At 45.2% G+C, this 18,497-nt stretch overlaps 2 protein-coding genes across 4 annotated transcripts; both read left to right on the top strand.

The window, feature by feature from the left end:
• The first annotated feature begins 1,214 nt into the window (after positions 1–1,214).
• LOC101072117 (late histone H2A.2.2-like) lies at positions 1,215–1,912 on the top strand. The gene is made up of 2 exons (XM_003968358.3): positions 1,215–1,315; positions 1,442–1,912. Exon 2 carries the CDS (start codon positions 1,449–1,451, stop codon positions 1,863–1,865), a length of 417 nt encoding a protein of 138 aa, XP_003968407.1. The 5' UTR covers positions 1,215–1,315; positions 1,442–1,448; the 3' UTR covers positions 1,866–1,912.
• Positions 1,913–2,496: 584 nt separating this feature from the next.
• ppp1r37 (protein phosphatase 1, regulatory subunit 37) lies at positions 2,497–18,470 on the top strand. 3 transcript variants are annotated; one of them, XM_011608387.2, is made up of 15 exons: positions 2,497–2,790; positions 3,134–3,191; positions 3,342–4,226; positions 7,726–7,823; positions 10,543–10,588; positions 10,675–10,775; positions 13,158–13,277; positions 13,558–13,708; positions 13,858–14,013; positions 14,184–14,296; positions 14,531–14,672; positions 14,777–14,943; positions 15,163–16,708; positions 16,798–16,879; positions 17,030–18,470. In XM_011608387.2, exons 3-14 carry the CDS (start codon positions 3,485–3,487, stop codon positions 16,872–16,874), a joined length of 3,459 nt encoding a protein of 1,152 aa, XP_011606689.2. In that variant the 5' UTR covers positions 2,497–2,790; positions 3,134–3,191; positions 3,342–3,484; the 3' UTR covers positions 16,875–16,879; positions 17,030–18,470. The 3 variants fall into 3 exon arrangements, with proteins under 3 accessions (XP_011606689.2, XP_029699350.1, XP_011606691.2); XM_029843490.1 differs by lacking the exon at positions 3,134–3,191; XM_011608389.2 differs by lacking the exon at positions 3,134–3,191 and having other exon boundaries at positions 3,645–4,226.
• Positions 18,471–18,497: the final 27 nt, after the last annotated feature.

Raw genomic sequence — 18,497 nt, forward strand, 5'->3', positions numbered from 1 at the left:
AAGAAGAGCCACGGGTGATTACATTAAAGCTAGAGAGGGTAGAAGCGGAAGAAACTTGGATACTTGAAAGGGAGAAGTCATCTTCGTCCATTTTGTTCCATTCACGTGCACCACTGACGGTTTATATTTGATTTTGCTACCGTGGAAACTGAGCTACGATGTCCTGACAGCTGCAACAGTGCCTTTAGACGGGAAATGCTATACACGCTGCGGGCCGCAAGACATTCGATTTTGTATTGCGCAAATCAATCTAAAATGTATTGTCAAAGAAAGGAATCTGGATTTATGTCTCGCCTAATCAATTTCAACCACAACAAAATGTCATGTACGATCCAAAAATGGTGCAATGCTTTGTTTTGATCCTGAGTTTTCATTAAATAGAATGGCTCGGTATTATAAAGGAATTTATGAATGAAGGGAAGGTTGCTACCCATCAGGACAGGGACAGTTATGACCTTTGACCCCTAGTTTGCTTCATGCGGATGATAAAATATTAAAGATGTCATTCAAAAGAAGGAGAAGGGAAGCAAAAGGCAGTGTGAGGCCGAGTTACACCGCTTCATGCGCTCCCGTCTGTCTTGACAAAACAATGCTTTGTTTTGGGTTTTAAAAAAATGGACAACCAAGTTTGTCATTGACTACTTTTGAAACTTTTAAAGATTAGACATGGGTCATTGCTCTCCCAGGAAGTTAACTACATCAGGAACCCAAGGAGACAGACAGTTAATCATCTGACTATAATGAAAGGGGTCAAGACATCAAGTGTGTTTTTTTAAGTGCACTGTCAGGTGCAGTAACTTATTTTTGTGTTAAAAGGAAAAAAGAACATTGAAAGAAAATTCAAAAGAAAGCTACGGAACGTGCAAATCCTGTTTCAGGCATGTGCTGCCATCTACTGTTGGCGACGGTTAACGCATTTGGCCCGTGATTATTAAAAAAAACAATGAACAATTTTTAACAGAATAAACGATTAAAGTGCGCATCTTTTTTTAAATGGACACATCTTACTTTATTCCTTTTTAGGTACTTTTAACCTAGAAATTAACACAGTGGCTGTTTTGATCTTCGCTATCATTGAGTCTTACTATCATTGAATACTTACTAAAACCAAGAGGGCAATGCTTTTGTATGAACTTTAGCAGCCAAACGTATGCTCACGGTGCTGCTTGGGTCATTGCAAATGAGAGGATCTACCTAGCTGAATGGCTAAAGGTGAGGATCAGTCAGGTGTGAACAATCAACAGGTCAGCTGCTATAAAAGCTGAAGCCTGAGGGGGAGTGTTTCGCTGCCCCTGAAGTGACCTGCAGAATATTGGTGAGTGTCTAGTGTGACATGTTTAAATCTGGATGACCTTGACAGTTGTAAGTTTAAGAGTGTTTTAGTTGATTTAATGCCCTCCTTCTTGTAATCTGTATTAACTTTTTCCCCCCCCACCAATAGACTGAAAATGTCTGGCCGTGGAAAAAAAGATGTTCCCAAGCCAAAATCCGCACAGTCCCGGTCTTCGAGAGCAGGGATAACCTTCCCCGTGGGCCGCATCCACAGGCTGCTGAGGAAAGGCCACTATGCTGACAGGATTGGCAACGGCTCTGCGGTGTACCTGTCTGCTGTCCTGGAGTACCTCTGCGCTGAAATCCTGGAACTCGCCGGAAACGCCAGCCGCGACAACAAGAAAATGCGCATCTCTCCCCGCCACATCCTGCTGGCTGTGAAGAATGATGAAGAGCTTAACAAACTACTGGCAGGGGTCACCATTTCAGATGGTGGTGTCATCCCAAATATCCAGGCGAGCCTCCTCCCAAAGAGAACCAAAATGCCGAGGGACGACAGTTTGGCTAAAGATGTCGAGTCTCAAGAGTTTTAAGTGAATTTTAAATTTTGCAATTTTATTAAATTTCTTTTTTAAATTAAGTGTTTTACTGCCCAATGCACCCCGCGCTCTTCTCTTTTTGGGAAACTGCTACAGCGTTAAACTTTCTTACCAGTATTGGGGCAAAGATGTGCTGGTCTGGGGAAACTGTCAAATGGGGAAGGTTGTCCTCATCCCTTTTCCAGAGTAGGACAACATGTTTGTTTGTTTATATTGTGTGCTGTCTTGGCTGGTCAAGCTGGTTAAAGAACTGATCATGTGCTAATGCATGTTGACTATAAAACCTGTACAGCCAAGAGGGGGGAAACACTGTTGGACCTCTGCAGTAGCCAAACTAGTATTTTTGGGTTTCTGGCTAAAAACACTTGGTTCTTAACTTGTGACTGTTGCCACTTAAGTTTTTCAAGAAAACTTGAACTATCTCCATTGTTTTCTGCTACATGTACTTGCACCCCTAGTTGGGGGGAAGGTGTGGGGGGGGGGGGGGGAACTAACTTGAAGTGCAACATGTTTTTATTAAAATAAATGTAGGTCTATTTCGCGTCGAACCGATCAAGCGCTTGCAACGTTTTGCAACGCTGTATTTGTTGAACGCGCCCCTGTGCGCAACGACGTGCTGACGTCAGACGCGTGAACAACAAACAGTTGTTGGACTTCAACAAGCTAGCGAAGGGTAACCCCGGACAAAAACAGCGGACCTGTCCTCGGCGAGGGACACCCCTTTCAAAACGGCACGGTCGGGATACCGTCCCAATCTCATGTTCACGGCTTTTTACGCCGAAAGGTTCGTCTGCGGAGCGGTTCCGTGAGCTGTTAACCAGTGGGACGCGCTGAGTTGCGGTTCGTGTGACGCCTGTTTTTTGTGGCTACCGCTGGTCGAGGGCTGCGATGTGAAGCAGCAGCAGCAGCACCATAGTGGGTAAGACGAGCGTCACAGCCGGGAAATCGTTTTTTGGCGGAGGAGAATGAACTTTGCTGGGAAGAAAGAGACAGACGCGCTGAAAGAAGGCATGCGACCGTACGCTGGCCTCCACGTCATTGTTGGGCAACAACTTTAGCACGCTAGCTAGTATTAGCTAAATGAATCGCTTTGATGTCAGGCTGTAAACTCACGGACTCAAACGTAATGGAGGCACCCTGAGTCACTTTACTTTGCCTCCTCAGTGCTCCAGGGCTTTTTTATTTCTTTTTTTTTGCAATGTACTGACGACCAGAGAGCCTTGTTCGCTCCTCTAATTCCGATTTTTGCTCGCATTTTGTAGACATTTAGTACCGGTTGGCTGCCTGATCAAAGGTGCCTACAGTCTCCGTTTGTTACAGGTGACGCACATTTCATGCATTGATATTTATACACAGTTGCACTTTAATTGCTCGTGGTTAAGGTTAGGCCAAAGTCACCTGTGGTGGGTTAAATATCATACATTTAATAGCCATAATACAGGTGTAACTGTCTCATTTCCATTCATACAGGACCAGGATAGGTGCGTAACTACTTATCTTAGGAAAGAGGAGCTCCACAAGCTGACCCGTGTATATTGGGTTCTGGTTACTGTTTAACTTAATATCTAGGCTGTGTGGAACAGTTAGAGGCCGAGTTTCATTGAAATGAAAACATGAATATTGAGGAGCCCGGCCTAGATCTGTGTCATGTCAAAACCAAGAACAATGTGAATGTTGACCAGAACCCCACCAGCAATACAGAAGCCGTCACCCCCAGGATCCCGGTTTTGATGATGGACACTAACAGTGACAAACAACACCTTGTTCCCATAGAGGCCTCTGAAACCTACCTGATGCCTCAGCTCACTGACAACCTTCAGGTGGCCGAGGAGGCAAACCACCAGGAGCCAAATACACTGGAAATTGATGAGCTCAATGGAAATCAAAAAGGCGACATCCAAGCCTCCTCTGAGGTGGTAAAATCTACTGATTTGATCATCTCTAATGATGAGCAGCACAAGGATAATATTGTAATAGAGAAAATAAAGGATGACACTGAACCTGCTGTGGACGAGGGAGAAGACGGCGGGGATATGGACATAGGTGTGGATCTGAGCCTGGACGAGAGCGGAGTGTTGGAGACCGAATCCACAAACGTCACGACCTCGGCGTCGGGCGACGATTTGACCCAGGAGCCCACGTCTCGGGACGCCCCTTCGGCCGCCGTGACTGATCAGCTTCCAGACCTGAGCCCGGCGGGCAGCACGGAAGCTTCTGCCCCAGACCAGGCTGGTCTGTACCCCGTGGTGGAGGAGAGCGGGGACAAACACAAACCAAGTGGCAAAAGGGTGACGTTCCCTTCTGATGAGGATATTGTCTCTGGGGCAGTGGAGCCCAAGGACCCCTGGAGACACGGTAATATGTGTGTTTGTCTCGTCATGTCCTATCATGTCAGTCAGTCGTCTTCTCTCCCGAGTGGCCTGTATGGGCATGTCTCGTATCAGAAAGATTCGCCATTTGGTCATTGCTTGCATAATCTACGCATTAGAATGTATCCCACTCAAATATTTTCCTGTTTCTCAATTCTTGTCATCCGATAACTCTGAACTTTACCACCATGAGAGCGTGCATGTGTGTCTGTGTGAGGGTGCTCAAACCTATGCTATATGCCACGATGTGAGTGGATCCCAATACCACTCCTTAAGGTGTGCCATTTTACTGTTGGGTTCCTGTTTGTTCAGCGACAACACGTGTAAAGGAAGCTCAAGCAGGATAGGGTGTGCTGATCTGAGGAGCCCAGTCTTTAACGTTGCACCAAAATGAGAAATCGCTTTTTCCCTGGCAGTAAATAGCGTGTAACGCGTTCACTCGGCAGCAGAGGTGAACGTCTTCAATTCGAGATGTCCGGCTCTATTTGAAAGGGAATCTTCCTCGCTTGCTCTCGTATGCAGCCTGCTTTGAAATGTCCTGTACGCTGCTGATGCTATAGTCTCAGTTTCTCTGACCTGTGGGGCTTTAAGGGTAAGCCAGCTATAGGCTTATTTTTTTTCTTAATGTATAACACTGTAAATGTAGGTCAGGGTCATTAATGCCAAATGCCTGGAAAGGGGGAGGGGGGTTAAAAAAATGCATTAATAACCTCTGAAATAGTTTAGAAAGTCACTTTCCGAAGCATGCGCACACTCCTCTCTGCTCGTCAACGCCAAAGAGTAAATTGATTTTAAATATCGCAGGTTCAAAGTTCACAGGAGCCCAGTTAGGCAAGAACCACAGCAGCAGAAGGACCTTATGAAACACCAAGCTCTGGAAACAGTGTGGGTAGTGATTATTCATCACGGCAGATCTAGTTAAGGTCCTTTTGTGGGCCATGAGATCCAAGAGATTAACTGTAGGCAATGCAAATTAACCTGAGGGAAATAACCTGTTTATTGGCAATTTTGTTTTCATTTTGCCCCAAACAACAACAGTAAACTGCAGTCGATGCGTAGGGAAACGGGGGTTATATTTTTCAGTTGGCAGAGTCTTGGATTCCCCTTTTTCAAACACAAACATTCGCAGAAAAAAGAATGCTGTTAATTTATTAAGAACCAGCGTAAATGTTTTACAGGTGACAGGAAGTATATCCTTGCTGTGATTGGTCCACCCCTTTTGTGTTGGCCTTCCCTGTTAAGGTTGAATCCATTATTCCACCTCAATATCCAGCTTTAGTAATTAAATGAGATACCTGTAGCTTTCCACGGACTATTCTGGGCCTTTTTCTGGTGGTTTATCGCCACTGGTAGGAACTGAAAATAAATATTAATGTGAACAGGTCCCCCTGAATGACATCACAACTATATTTAATTATGAGCCGCATTTACGCCATTAGTGAAATTACTGTGGAAAACTAGTCAATGTGAGGATGGTGGATGTTCAGTTGAACGCGCCTCTTCACGCCCTCAATGTTGCATAAAATCCACAATCTAACCCAGGCCTTTATTTAATGAACTAGCGTCATGTTTCTGATGGATGATCCTGGATAGTTTAGGTTCCTTACGCAGGTATGGGAGCAATGTCTGGTTTAAGTCTTGACAGAAATAATCAAATGTTGCAGATACAGTTGTGGAGATGCAAACTTCACCATTCGGAGTAAACCCTGGAGGGAACAAGGACAATAGAAGGCAGCCGGGGTGTCGCGTTTCCCTTTCTTCAGTGGCCGTCTCAGTTTTCTACTCCAGAAGCTGACCAGTTTAGTCGTATCACCTATCATACAATGTGGTGCCACCAACAAAAGCCATTACCTTCATTATTTATAATGAATTAACTTGGTTTGAGCCCACAGAGTCACTGATTTACCTATTCTGCTTTTGAATTTTTCGCCACAGACTTGCCTTTAAAACAGATGCCCGGAATTTTACTTTATAAAAAGATTAATAATGGATCGATCATCCTTCTATAACTACTAGCAGACTTTTTCAAACATGCTAACATTTCCAGCTGGCCCGGGCCTGAGAGTAAATCTAGTCGGAGACATTTCTTACAATAATAACAAAGTGATTAAAGAAATAATTTGGCACCCATATGGGCGGAAACATCTTACAGCAGTGTTCCTGCTGACCATCCCGGCAGCCAGTTGTCATGTGTGAATGACTCTGCTGTCACCACCCGCAGCACAGCAGTGTGAAATGGCGAGTGGAGGGGGGCATGGGGGGATGACGTTTATTTTGAACAGTGGCACTTGCATGTTAGGTTGGAACCAGCAGTTTTTCCTTGGCGATCGCCGTCCTCTGCACCCGTTTCTGTGCGCTCCCCTTGGTTATGACATTTCCTCCATCCAGTCTGTTATTCCACACCAGCCGCCACAATAAATGTAACACGTCCTGATTATTGCGTCTCCACCAGCAGGATGGAGCAAATAAAGCCACGCTCGTTCGCGTGTGAAACGGCGTAACCTGATCTTCCCTGACTCTTATGCTAATGCCAGTGTGGCAATAATTGTCACACAGCATAAATGGAGCTGAGTTTGTTTTTGTGTGCAGGCCGTTAAATAAAAATGGCCAGACTGGGCTATTTTGGATCATAGTCCAGCCTTGTGGATAGTGGCGTGTCACATGGTTAGTTGGGAATCCTGTGGCGCCTTTGCAGATCACCACTTCTCTGCTTTCTTAACCTGAAATGATGGTCTATGCACTCTACGCGGAGACCGATGTCGTGCTGCTCATTTATTAATGCGGCGAGTATTTGTAGTCATTTTCTGCCACTGTTTATTCCTAAAGCAGTAGGAATTGCATAGCAAGCATGGGACCATCAACACCTACAGCACCCACCCGAGAACCCCACCTTTCCCTCAGGAAGTGTTTACACGCACTCACGCCACCAGTGACTACACAGTATCGCTGTTCCAGGAACACAGTGTTCACTTTAATGTCTGAACTGTTCCATTTGACCTCACACGTTTGGGGACAGTAGGATTAGGATTTCCCAATGAGCTGCATCCACCAATACACTGGTCATTCCATACTGTCTACCGGACCTTTACTGGGTTTCCGTCATTTTGAATCTGTTCCTTAATCTGTCTTTTCTTTGCCTGCCTCACCTTCTCACACTCTCTCAACCAGAAAGCTTGATCCTGAATGCTGCCCAGTCATCTGACTGGAGTTAGTCCCCAATAACAATCTTTGAAGGCAGCAGCCTGACCCGCACATGCCAGGAACAATACCTCCTTTTTGCAGCAATAAACTTTGCCTTTTTTTTTTCCAAGCAACTTTTAGATTGTGTCCTGTATGGAAATAGGGCTGATTAAACTTTCCTGTTTTTTTTTTCTTCATGTTTGCAGACAGAGCCCATCTCTCATTTGTTGTCATATTTGTGTGTGAACATGTAACGATGTGCTCAGCGAAATCACTTTATTTAACTTCTCCTTTGTATTTTGTAGCTCACAATGTGACCATAGAGGAGATCCTCTCTTCCTACAAACAGGCCTGTCAGAAACTCAACTGTAAACCCATCCCTAAAGTGCTCAAACAGATACAGGTGAGCTTCACTTACACACAGATTCACTCAACATGGCAGATCTGAAACTGGAATATATGTGGAAGCATAACATTTGAAGCTGCAATAAGTAAATGAAAAGGACTTTTCTTAACTTGGTTCATCAGAATAACAAAGTGCAGGTTCCAAATGATTGTGGGGCTGAATGTACTTCCAGTCCCTCACCTCACGGACCACTGTACCACAGTCCTTAAATCACTTGACAGGGTGGGAAGCCATCATAACCACATCTCTGCTGCCTTTCATCCCTTTTCTCTCCAATATGCGACTGTGGTTGCCTGGGAGAGGTTTGAATGTCCTCCTTGAGCGGCTGAAAGAGTTCTTTCAAAGTTCCTCTAGAGCACCTTGTGCATACTTTGAAGACATCTTTATTTTATTTTTTGCTTCCAACAGAATCTTTTTTGCTAGCAGCACCATCATGTGTCCTGTAATCTCTCTGCATAAGCAGTTCCTCAAATCCAGCGAGAGAAGCCAGGCGAATTTTTTTTAGTAAACTTGTGCTCTGGCACGTGAATTGGTGCACATGCTTGATCTGCGGCGTTTTACAGTGGGATAATGTGTCAAAGTAGACCCGAATGATTTAATTCCAGATCAAAGTCAAAGATGATTATCCAGACGGCACAAAAATGTGATATAGTCCTTATATTTGTAGTGTATGGCTCATTGTTCTAGAATGCTGTGGGGGTTGGGAGCAGTGTAGATCAGTCACAGACCATCAGTCATCACTCAAGGGTGACTTACAGATTGTGTTTTCAGACACAATCAGTTTGTACTGTGCACACAAGAGTTCACCCTGATGGGTGATCACATAGGTCAATGTATGTGTATAATCCACCACACGGAGCCGCTTCATGAATCAGAGACTTGTTCTTAAGTGTCAGTGTCTTTATTTCATGGCTGTATTATCACTGAAGTGCCGTTTGGCACAAAGCGAGTCATTTGCATTATAATAAGCTCATCAAAATCCATGAATAAGGGCTCCTGCTTGCTCTTCATCCCCTCTGTGGTTGGATTGATTTGCCATTGATGCTGATCAGTGGCCTGACCACCGCCTCCTCCCCAGTGCGGTCGTCGGTCGGTGATATCCCGGGCATCCCAGATGAATGACTTGAGATAATTTAACTGCTACCTGTGAAAATGCGCATCTGTGTCCCAGTCTGCTGCTGTGATCTCATCGCTCTGTGTTAATTTTTATCATGACTCAGCACAAAGCTACCAGGCCGCAGCAAACACCATCTGTAAAGTCTTCTGCGCATAATTAAAATGGGCGAGAGCAAGTACTTGATTAATGAAAGGCAGGTTTGCAGGTAGATTTTGGCCGTTGCTGTTTTTTCCTTTGCCCTAAATGATCTCTTTATTCAGCTGAACTGTACATGTGGCAGCGTTCCAGAGGCGCTGCAGTTGTTTATTTGCGCCATGTTGTCTGTTCCCTTGTGTTTATAAGGCTCACTATTTAGCAGCTGCGTGTTAAATGCCTGCTCTAAGTCCCACCGAACTCTCAAGACTTGGACACTCGGGGAGGTTTGGGCCGTATTTTTGCTGCCGTGTCCTGAGGGTCAAATGGTTTTATATCACACATTAACTCACATGCAGACAGAGAGCTCACAAGATGCTTTCATATCTTAAGAATATCGAGTGTCTTTTATTTTTTTTATAGAAGAAAAGGGAATCGGTGCCTTGGTGTAGTCCACCCACAGCACACACGCCCATAACAGTCAAGCGAAGGCACCTCAGGCACTATTTTTGCTTCTGGCAGCTCTCTCACAAGTTGAATTTCGACTGATATTCATCCTCACTCGCATACGACTATTTATGTGTTTAAAATTCCAGTTGTCTTGTAAAACAGTTGCGCAAGTATTTATGCGCTTTAACTTTCTGTCAGTGAAAACGGCTTGTCATCTTTTGATCGTAATTTAGGCATAGCGTGTTGAGGCATTTACAGGCCTGCAAAACCTAAATAAAAGTGGAGAAGCATAACTGGATTTAAACAGGCCAACTGATACCGGTGTTGTATGGGGCAGAGGTTATCCAGTTCATGCTGACTGGGGCAAGCAATCAAATAGAGTGAGGGATTTGCTGCTACATAGTTTTAAGGCAGCGCTGTTTTTGTTTTGGGGATTGTAGGTTGTTTCTCTGGAGCTGGAGGTGAAATACCCTTTCCACAGTCTGTTTAGTGGTCGTGTGGTATCAGGTTACCTGACAGGACAGATGACAACACGGGCTACGTTTTCCATAAACATATCCTGCTCTAAAGGTGCTGTGCCTACGTGACCTAAACACGCGGCGCTACAGCACGTATGGTTGTCGTGCTGACCTAAAAAGAGACGTTACTTCTGATGTTGACCAAATATTTCCTGCTGCTCCCTTGTTTCCCACCAGCAGCCAAGAGCTTTTTATAATGGAGCAACTGTAGGGAACGTGAGAAAACTTTCAGAGTGTTGGGTTTGATGCAAGGACTATTTCATATTCAGTCACGTGGTCCGCCTGAATAATGCAAAGAAACCTCTACAGGAAACACAGAAACAGATGCCTGTTTAAAGATAAATAACCTGCACCCACCAGGACTAAAGGAGGTTAATTTAATGTCAAGGATTCATTATTAATGTATTTATCTTAGGGCCAGGATTTGAAGAGTAAAGTTTGCCATGATTCATAAAACAAGATAAGCTTATTATAAAACCATTTCTTTTTGGTTGTTTAGGATCTGAACGACCTCACACAGCGAAACGAATGCTTAGATCTGAAGGGTAAGAGCCACACAGCAGCACAATGGTAACTGGTGGAAACGAAGCGGCCTGCTGACTGATAGTATCATTTCTGTGATTTTCTGCAGGTGAAAAGCTGGATTACAAAGCATGCGAGTCTCTGGAAGAGATCCTGAAGAGGGTCCAGTTTAAAGTGATCGACCTGGAGCAGACCAATCTGGATGAAGATGTAAGATACCTCTTGTCCATTTTGTCACCCACTTAATCTTGCGTTCTCCTCTCAGGTACACCATTACCCTCTTTGGCACTGGTGTGATGTGTGCTGCTCACTGGGTTTGTTGATTACACCAGATGTCTGCTTGTGTAAACACAGTTTTGGACTCGGGCTGCAAGAATGCACAGATAGATGATGTTACAGTGTACAGCAGAGGGGACTTGGGCTTTGGCCACTTCCTGTTGCTAAGAACTTAAAATAGACTCCCCAACACATAATTTACAAATGTATATATGGTGACTGAGGATGGATAAATTACTTCTTTTCTCGTCATCTTATTTAAGGATTTCCTAATTCAGAATACAGACCTTCTGGTTTTAAGGTGTTTGTGGTGTTGAAAATTATTTTGTGTATATGATGCTGAAATAAAGGATAAGGATCTTGGTAAAAGGCAGGTCCAAGAACCCAAGGGTCACTCTGGTTGAGCTCCAGTAATCCTGTGTGGAGATGGGAGAAACATGTTTGTTGGGGGTTCAGCTACTGGGGCAGGGAGCCAGGTCAGGGTTGAGGGATTGATGAACAGAGCAAAGTCCTTAATGAAAACCTGATCCAGAGCCTTCAGGACCTCAGACTGGGCTGAAAGTTTACTTTCCAACAAGACGGTAATCCTCAACACACAGCTAAGACATCAGCTTATGGACAACTCTGTGGATGTCCTGGAGTGGCCCAGCAGCCTGAACCCAACCCTTGACTCAACCCTAATTAAACATCTCTGTAAAGACCTGAGAATGTCTGACCTTCAACAGTCCCCACCCAGCCAGAGCTTGGCAGGATCTGCAGAAAGGAACATCCCCAAATCTGTGTGTGCAAAGCTTCTGGCGTCTTACCCAAGAGAAGTGAAATACATGAAAATTAAAAAGTAATAAGTCTAAAGGTTTTGAAAGGGTGTGATAGATGGTCTAATAGATGGAACAGATGAAGCTCTGGGAAATTACAATGTCACTTACTAGCTGTAAAAATCACTTTCTATTTCTTACCCGAGCAGTTTTGTTCATGCTTGTCATATTTTAAGCTCATGCTCAGGATACAAACACAGAGGCTCACAGAAGCCAGAGCTTGACTCAATCCAAACAAATTCAAAGCGTCATTCCTTCTTTCCTCACCCAGAATATAATACTTAAAACTAACCAAGCCGAGTAATTGGCCGAGTCACCAGAGAGCATCATGAGTCTGAGTCAAACTTTCGAGGAAAGTGAGACGGTGATGGAAAAATACTGAGGCAGTTTGTATAACAACGGAAACTCACAAAAGGACTGTGAGCATCGCTGTTGAAGGCTGGCAACAGGTTGTAGAATTTACAAGATGGTTCATAGACGTTCTGTTCTGTGTTCATTGGAAAACTTGGGAGGATGAAAGGAGGAAAAAGGTGTTTTGGGGGAATGTGGAACTGTAATGTAGAATGTTTTTTTGGACCTGATGTGACTCATCCTGCCTACCCTGTAGATAAACACACTTGTATGCTCAGTAGCATCTCCCTTTATACACCCAGAGAGAAAAGGCTTGAGAGACTCTATAATCAACTGTCTGACTCATTTGGCACCATTTGTTTTGTTAAATATGCGTACGAGTTATTTGTAAAAGATATCAAGCCCTTCTGTCTCCTCCTACGAGACCGTTTCAGGCCGATCCTGAATTTTGGCCCAGTAAAGGCTCTAGTCCTAAATAAATACCACAGAGAATGATATGACAGACATTCCACCTGCTCTTTGATGGGTCGTCCAGATTCAGGCGTATCAGCGACTGATGAAAGAGATGCGCCCAGAGAGCACCCACGAAGCCAAAAGGAGATTAAAGGCTCTGATCACATGATTGCACTATATCCTTGGCCTGCATCATGTGACACATTATTACAGTCATGTGATTGGTATAAAACAAAGCCTGTTTTTGAATTTTCTTTCCTCTTAGTTTTCCTTATTTGTTTGTTTTACCTAGACATATAAGTTATAATTGACTTTTAACATTATGAATATGGCCTGACAATCGTTTCTCTTTGGCATCAACGCTGTTTTTAGCTAAAATTCAGTAGTATAATTTACGATCCTCATCGTGGTTTTCGCTAACTCCTGTCACAGTTTAAAAGATCTGTGGGACGTTTTTGGACGTCTTTGCAACAACAATTACAGGTGTAGGAATGTGCCGTCAGACATGTCATCAGTGGTATTGTTGTATTGAATTTTTAGGTGAATGTCTCTGTCACTGCAGACAGGTTCCTCCTGAATTACAGCTCTGACAGGTTTTGACACCATGAAACGTATATTTATTTTTGAAACAGTTTTAATTGCTCACTCCTCAACGGTTGTCCTCACACTCTCCTTTGTCTGGTTCTGTGTTACTCAGGGTGCATCTGCTCTGTTTGACATGATTGAGTATTATGAGTCGGCCACGCATCTCAACATCTCCTTCAATAAGCACATCGGCGCGCGAGGATGGCAGGCCGCCGCTCATATGATGAGGAAGGTGAGAATATCAAATGCCTTCAACTGCTATTGTGTTTTTCAAATTTTTTATATATATATATATCTTAGTATAAAAAAGGAATCAGTCTGAGTGCATGATTTAAACCAGTGTCCAGTCATTTATAAAGATTTATAAACATCATTGTAGTTTACCACAGCAGCTGTAATCATGAATAATTAAAGGTTACTCAGTGGAGAACAATGACAGGAACAGCTTAAAGGCATATGTGACTCAATAAGAGAATTGCTTAACATTTGTATTTCTGCTTTATCCCCTGTAGACGAGCTCTCTGCAGTATCTCGATGCACGGAACACTCCCTTGTTGGACCACTCGGCACCTTTTGTAGCACGAGCGCTCAGGATCAGTGGCAGCCTGGCAGTCCTCCATCTGGAGAATGCTGGTCTTTCTGGCAGACCGCTCATGCTACTGGGTAAGATTGGCAGAGCGCCATGGGAATTAGCAGGGATAGTGGTACTAAAGGAGCGTTCTCTGCAGAATTCACGGGTTCTTGGTGACTCTGACCTCTACGGTTTAGCAGTTGTCTCCCTAAGTTGCAACCCCCAATTCTGCCATTTACAGCCACAGCTCTGAAGATGAATATGAACCTGCGAGAGCTGTACCTGGCAGACAACAAGCTCAACGGTCTGCAGGACTCGGCCCAACTCGGCAACTTGCTGAAGTTCAACTACAACATTCAGATCCTCGACCTGCGCAACAATCATATCCTCGACTCTGGTATGCCGCAGCGATACAGCAACAGTTTGCAGTCTTACGGACGCAGTCTTAATTCTGTGATTTCTCAATGGTCTTTGTAAGCCAGCTTTTTCTCCAAAGACTCACACAAGTCTTTTGATTTCATAGAAATGTTATCGATTGAATATTGCAAATGTTGTTTTTCTCCACAGGGCTGGCGTATGTGTGTGAGGGCTTAAAGGAGCAGAGGAAAGGCCTGGTTACTCTGGTGCTCTGGAACAACCAGCTCACGCACAACGGCATGGGCTATCTTGCTGCTGCACTGGTATGAAGGCGCCATGCATTTCAAATGTGCATTCTCGATATAGAAACTTAGAACAACGGCTAACATGGTCATCTCGGATATGTTCATAGCTGCTTTTGCACCGAGCTAGTTAACAAGTAGGTAATGAACAGCCGTAGTAGAGCGAAAAAACAAAATAGAGAGGTGACTATGCTTAGTATAGATTAGTTAGTATAGGTTTTCGTGATTGAATCTTTTTCTTATCCTGTGACCCAGCCATGCACCCAGAGCTTGGAGACTCTGAACCTCGGACATAACTCAGTGGGCAATGAAGGAGTCCATAAACTGAAAGATGGACTCATTTCCAATCGCTCTGTTCTCAGACTGGGACTCGCCTCAACTAAACTGTCCTGTGAAGGTAGGCAAGGCGTCTGCGTGCCGCTGCTTATTTTTCATGTTGTGAAATTACCCTGCATTTTTTTTTAAGCCTTTCATTTATGCACTCTGTCATCGGTGCTGCAGGAGCTGTGGCTGTGGCCGAATTTATTGCTGACAGTCCCAGACTGCTGCGTCTTGACCTTCGAGAGAACGAGATCAAGACAGGAGGGCTGATGGCTCTGTCGCTGGCCCTGAAAGTCAACACATCTCTGCTGCGTCTTGACCTGGACAGAGAGCCCAAGAAAGAAACAGTGAGCATGGGGAAAAAGAGATTCAAAATGTCTATATAAGCCTCTTTAATTATAGCCTCAATCGCAGCTGAAAATGAAGAAAATATATAAATAGTGAATGCGTGTAATTGTTTATGGACAAGAAAATGAAGGTCGTCTGTGGCTCTAAACAAAGTTCAGGGGTCATGTTGAGTGAATTTGTAGTGATACTGTGGATTTTGAGATTCTCCTATCTCTTAGGTAAAGAGCTTCATTGAGACACAGCGCGCCCTGCTGGCTGAAATTCAGAATGGCTGTAAGAGGAATTTCATCCTGGCTAAAGAGAAAGAGGAAACTGAGCAGAAGATGAGACTGTCGGCTTCTATGGCTGAAATTGCTACAGAAGACGGTACCAGAGAAGAGGAGGAAGAGCCGGTAGCAGAGGAGAACAAGGAGAGCAAACAGGAAGAGGATGAAGGACAGTCAACCTGTAAGTCAGAATCAAGTGAAGAAACGAGCGTAAGTCCAACAAACCTAGAGTCGGACTCAGACACCGAGGAAGAGGAGGAGGAGGTGGTAACAAATTCCTCTGCCCCAGCCAGTGCATCTGCTGACTTGAAACAGACACCTCCAGAAATTCAGAAAGGGGTTACGCAGCCCCTCCTTAGTGCCTCACACACATCCTCATCCCCGTCCGTCTTATCAGCCAAGGGACTGACCGTCATTCCTGGGATCACCGTGACTGAAACCACACCTCCTCCCGGAACTCCTCCATCTCCCGGTCGCTGTATATCCGTCTCCAGTCCAGGACGGGGTCGTAAGATCTTCATGGTAACTCGGGTGGAGAGCCCGCCGGAGCAGCAGCAGCTACAGCAGCAGGCGAGTGTGTCTGCGCCTCCCAGTCAGACCACAGAGGATTCAAAGACACCTGTGGAGGTGAAGACACCCACAACACAGCAGACAGAGTCAGAACACTTGTCTCAAACCCCCACCCAAGCGCAACAGATACAGGAGGGCGTGATGGAGAACTCGCCTGCCCCCTCATCAGACTCTCAAGCAAGGGCACACGGTCCTTCACGCACCCACACACTACAGCCGCAGTCAGCAGATCAACCCATGGTGGACGTGGAAACCAGCACTTTAGACCCAAACGAGACAAATCCAAGCCAACAAGCACCAAGCCAGCCTTCAGATTCTTCACCAACGCAGCTCACTGAGGAGGCGACAGAGCGCGAGGAGAATCTCAAAGATACCGAACAGATATCTGCAGATGGCACAGAAGGAGCCGAAATACTGAGTCAGGACCAGGGTCATATCCATGATGCAGAGGCGCAGCAGCAGCCATTCAGATCTGCTCATGAAGGGCTGCAAAGTGAGCTAGTACCTACTGCAGAGGAGATCCTGACAGCAAACCAGACAGAGGAAGAGACAGAGGTGCAGGGGGGGGCACAGGACAGGCTCTCAGAAACTGCACAATGCCGTTTAATAAAAACCAGTCAGGAGAAAATATGTCCAAATCAGCAGAATGGGATAAATAAAGAAGCAGTAGGTGCAGTTATGACTCAGCAGCAAACATCGCCCACAGCTCCCAGCACGGCCCAGGAGTCCAATCCTTCAGAGGGAGAGGACTCAACGATGGCGGATCTGGAGGATTCTCCTTCCAGCTCCGCTGATGAGTGCGAGTGTTCATCCGAGGCGTTGGAGGACGTCATCGGATCTGCTCTGCCTAACGGGCTGAAGGCCGAGTTTTCTCTCCATCTTCTGGAAACCGAGAGCCCCAAGTCTGGCAGCTGCATGATGGATCACGGTGAGTTGGTGCCTCCGCCGTGCTCTCACCATTAAAGTTCAGCTGGCTTTTGGTGGCCACTGAAGTGTGGCTTCCTGTCGCCTGTGCAGTGAGCGTCAGCTGCGGCCAGGACTTGGAGGAGCTGCTGCTGGATGCCAGTTTGGAGATGGGGAAAGATGCACCCTGAAGCAGGTACAACTTCTTTAACTTTGACTTCACCATGAAGAAGAATTTGGGTGAAAGAAAAGTAATTTTGCTAATTTAAAGATCAAAATTTGCCTCACATAACCAGGATATTTTTCTGCAGATGTCCAACAAACTGATTTACTTTATTTCTCACAGGAACTTTGAGGACAGGAACCAAACCTGGAATACTTTGTCTCCCTGACTGGTTGACCTCTAATTTCTTCTTGTTTTTTTGGCCACCACTACAACTGCTCTACTACAGACCGAGGACCTTACGGCCGAATCTCTTCAGTGAAATAACAAATGAAAAGAACTTTATCAAGCTATCTCTCTCCATCCACACTACATCGACAGATGAAACGCGCGCACACAGTACACGTGCACTTTGATCATGAGAACGGAAGCGGGGCGGAACATCGGCATCGCTATGTTTGCGGCGTTGACCGATGGCAGCCTGCTGCCGCGAGGACAGACAAAGGAGACGGACTGAAACACTAACCAAAGACAAACACTGGCTGTTTTCATGCTAACACTCTGGTGTGTAGACTCCAACTGTAGCTGGGGGAACATGTGGACGGCGTCGTGTGACGGCGACGGAGGAGCAACGCGGATTCTGGATGAATGACTTGAAGGCACCTGCTGGCTCTGAACACTGACTTGCACCCAAGGAGGCTGAGGCCTGTGTGTTTTGTGCGTGTCCCCGCTGTCACAGCCACTCTATCTTCCTCGTGTGTTTGGTTTTTTTTCCCAGCGTCACTCGGATGTGGAGGTGCCGCGGCCCTCGGCCCTTGCCTGCACCCCCCCCCCCCCCGCCAGAGTCACAGGTCTGCTTCACTGAATGTCAAAGAGCAACACATCTGTTTCAGTTGTGATTTACAGTCAAACCTGTCATCGTTGATGCTCCGCAGCTTCGTTTGGGCCATCATGTCAGACTCTCTGTCGTTGTGTCCCTCTTCATCCTCCCCCACCTTCAGTCTTCCACTGGTACCACTGGTACTTTGTGCCATCTCATCTGTCACTTCAGCTTCTTATTTTTTTCCAGCTGCTTCAAAAACAATTCTGTCATTCTGTATTTATTTCATAGACACATGACTCGGTTGTCCCCCACTCCCTCCTTTTATCGCTTCTTTTCCTTTCATGGTTTCTTTTAAGATTATCTCAGAATTTTTATGTATATTTCAGATTCAAACTACAGATATTATTTAGCTTTTTTTGTTTTGTTTTTTGGGGGGGTAACCACGATTGAAGGGTTAACAATGACAGCAGTCCGGGGTGCAGTAACCACAGCAAACCCAAATAAAGCGTAACCATAGCAGCCCTGGCCAGAATCTGCCAGGTGGTGCAGCGGCTCACCTGATGGGCGGCGCCATCAACTCTTAATGTGCAAAGAAGGAAACCTTCTGCTTTTCATCCTTCTCCCAACACAGCAGCAGTCTGGGTCCTGCCCACCCAACAGAGGACCTGCCCCCACTGTTTGTTATGCTTTAATTTTTAGACATTTTTAATAATTTGTTAACTTAATTGGAATGTGCTGGTAATCACAAAGATATGTATGGCAAAATTTGTTCCTCTGAAATAAATGCATGTAATAACTAAAGCTGTGGAGAGTTTCTGCCTGTGCTCC

Source organism: Takifugu rubripes, chromosome 11, assembly GCF_901000725.2.
Source record: "Takifugu rubripes chromosome 11, fTakRub1.2, whole genome shotgun sequence".
Classification (NCBI taxonomy): domain Eukaryota; kingdom Metazoa; phylum Chordata; class Actinopteri; order Tetraodontiformes; family Tetraodontidae; genus Takifugu; species Takifugu rubripes.

Coding starts and splice junctions, on each gene's coding strand:
- ppp1r37 (XM_011608387.2), top strand. CDS start 3,485: ATGAATATTGAGGAGCCCGGCCTAGATCTGTGTCATGTCAAAACCAAG. Junction 14,673..14,776: donor AACTAAACTGTCCTGTGAAG/GTAGGCAAGGCG, acceptor TCGGTGCTGCAG/GAGCTGTGGCTGTGGCCGAA. Junction 16,709..16,797: donor CAGCTGCATGATGGATCACG/GTGAGTTGGTGC, acceptor TCGCCTGTGCAG/TGAGCGTCAGCTGCGGCCAG.
- LOC101072117 (XM_003968358.3), top strand. CDS start 1,449: ATGTCTGGCCGTGGAAAAAAAGATGTTCCCAAGCCAAAATCCGCACAG.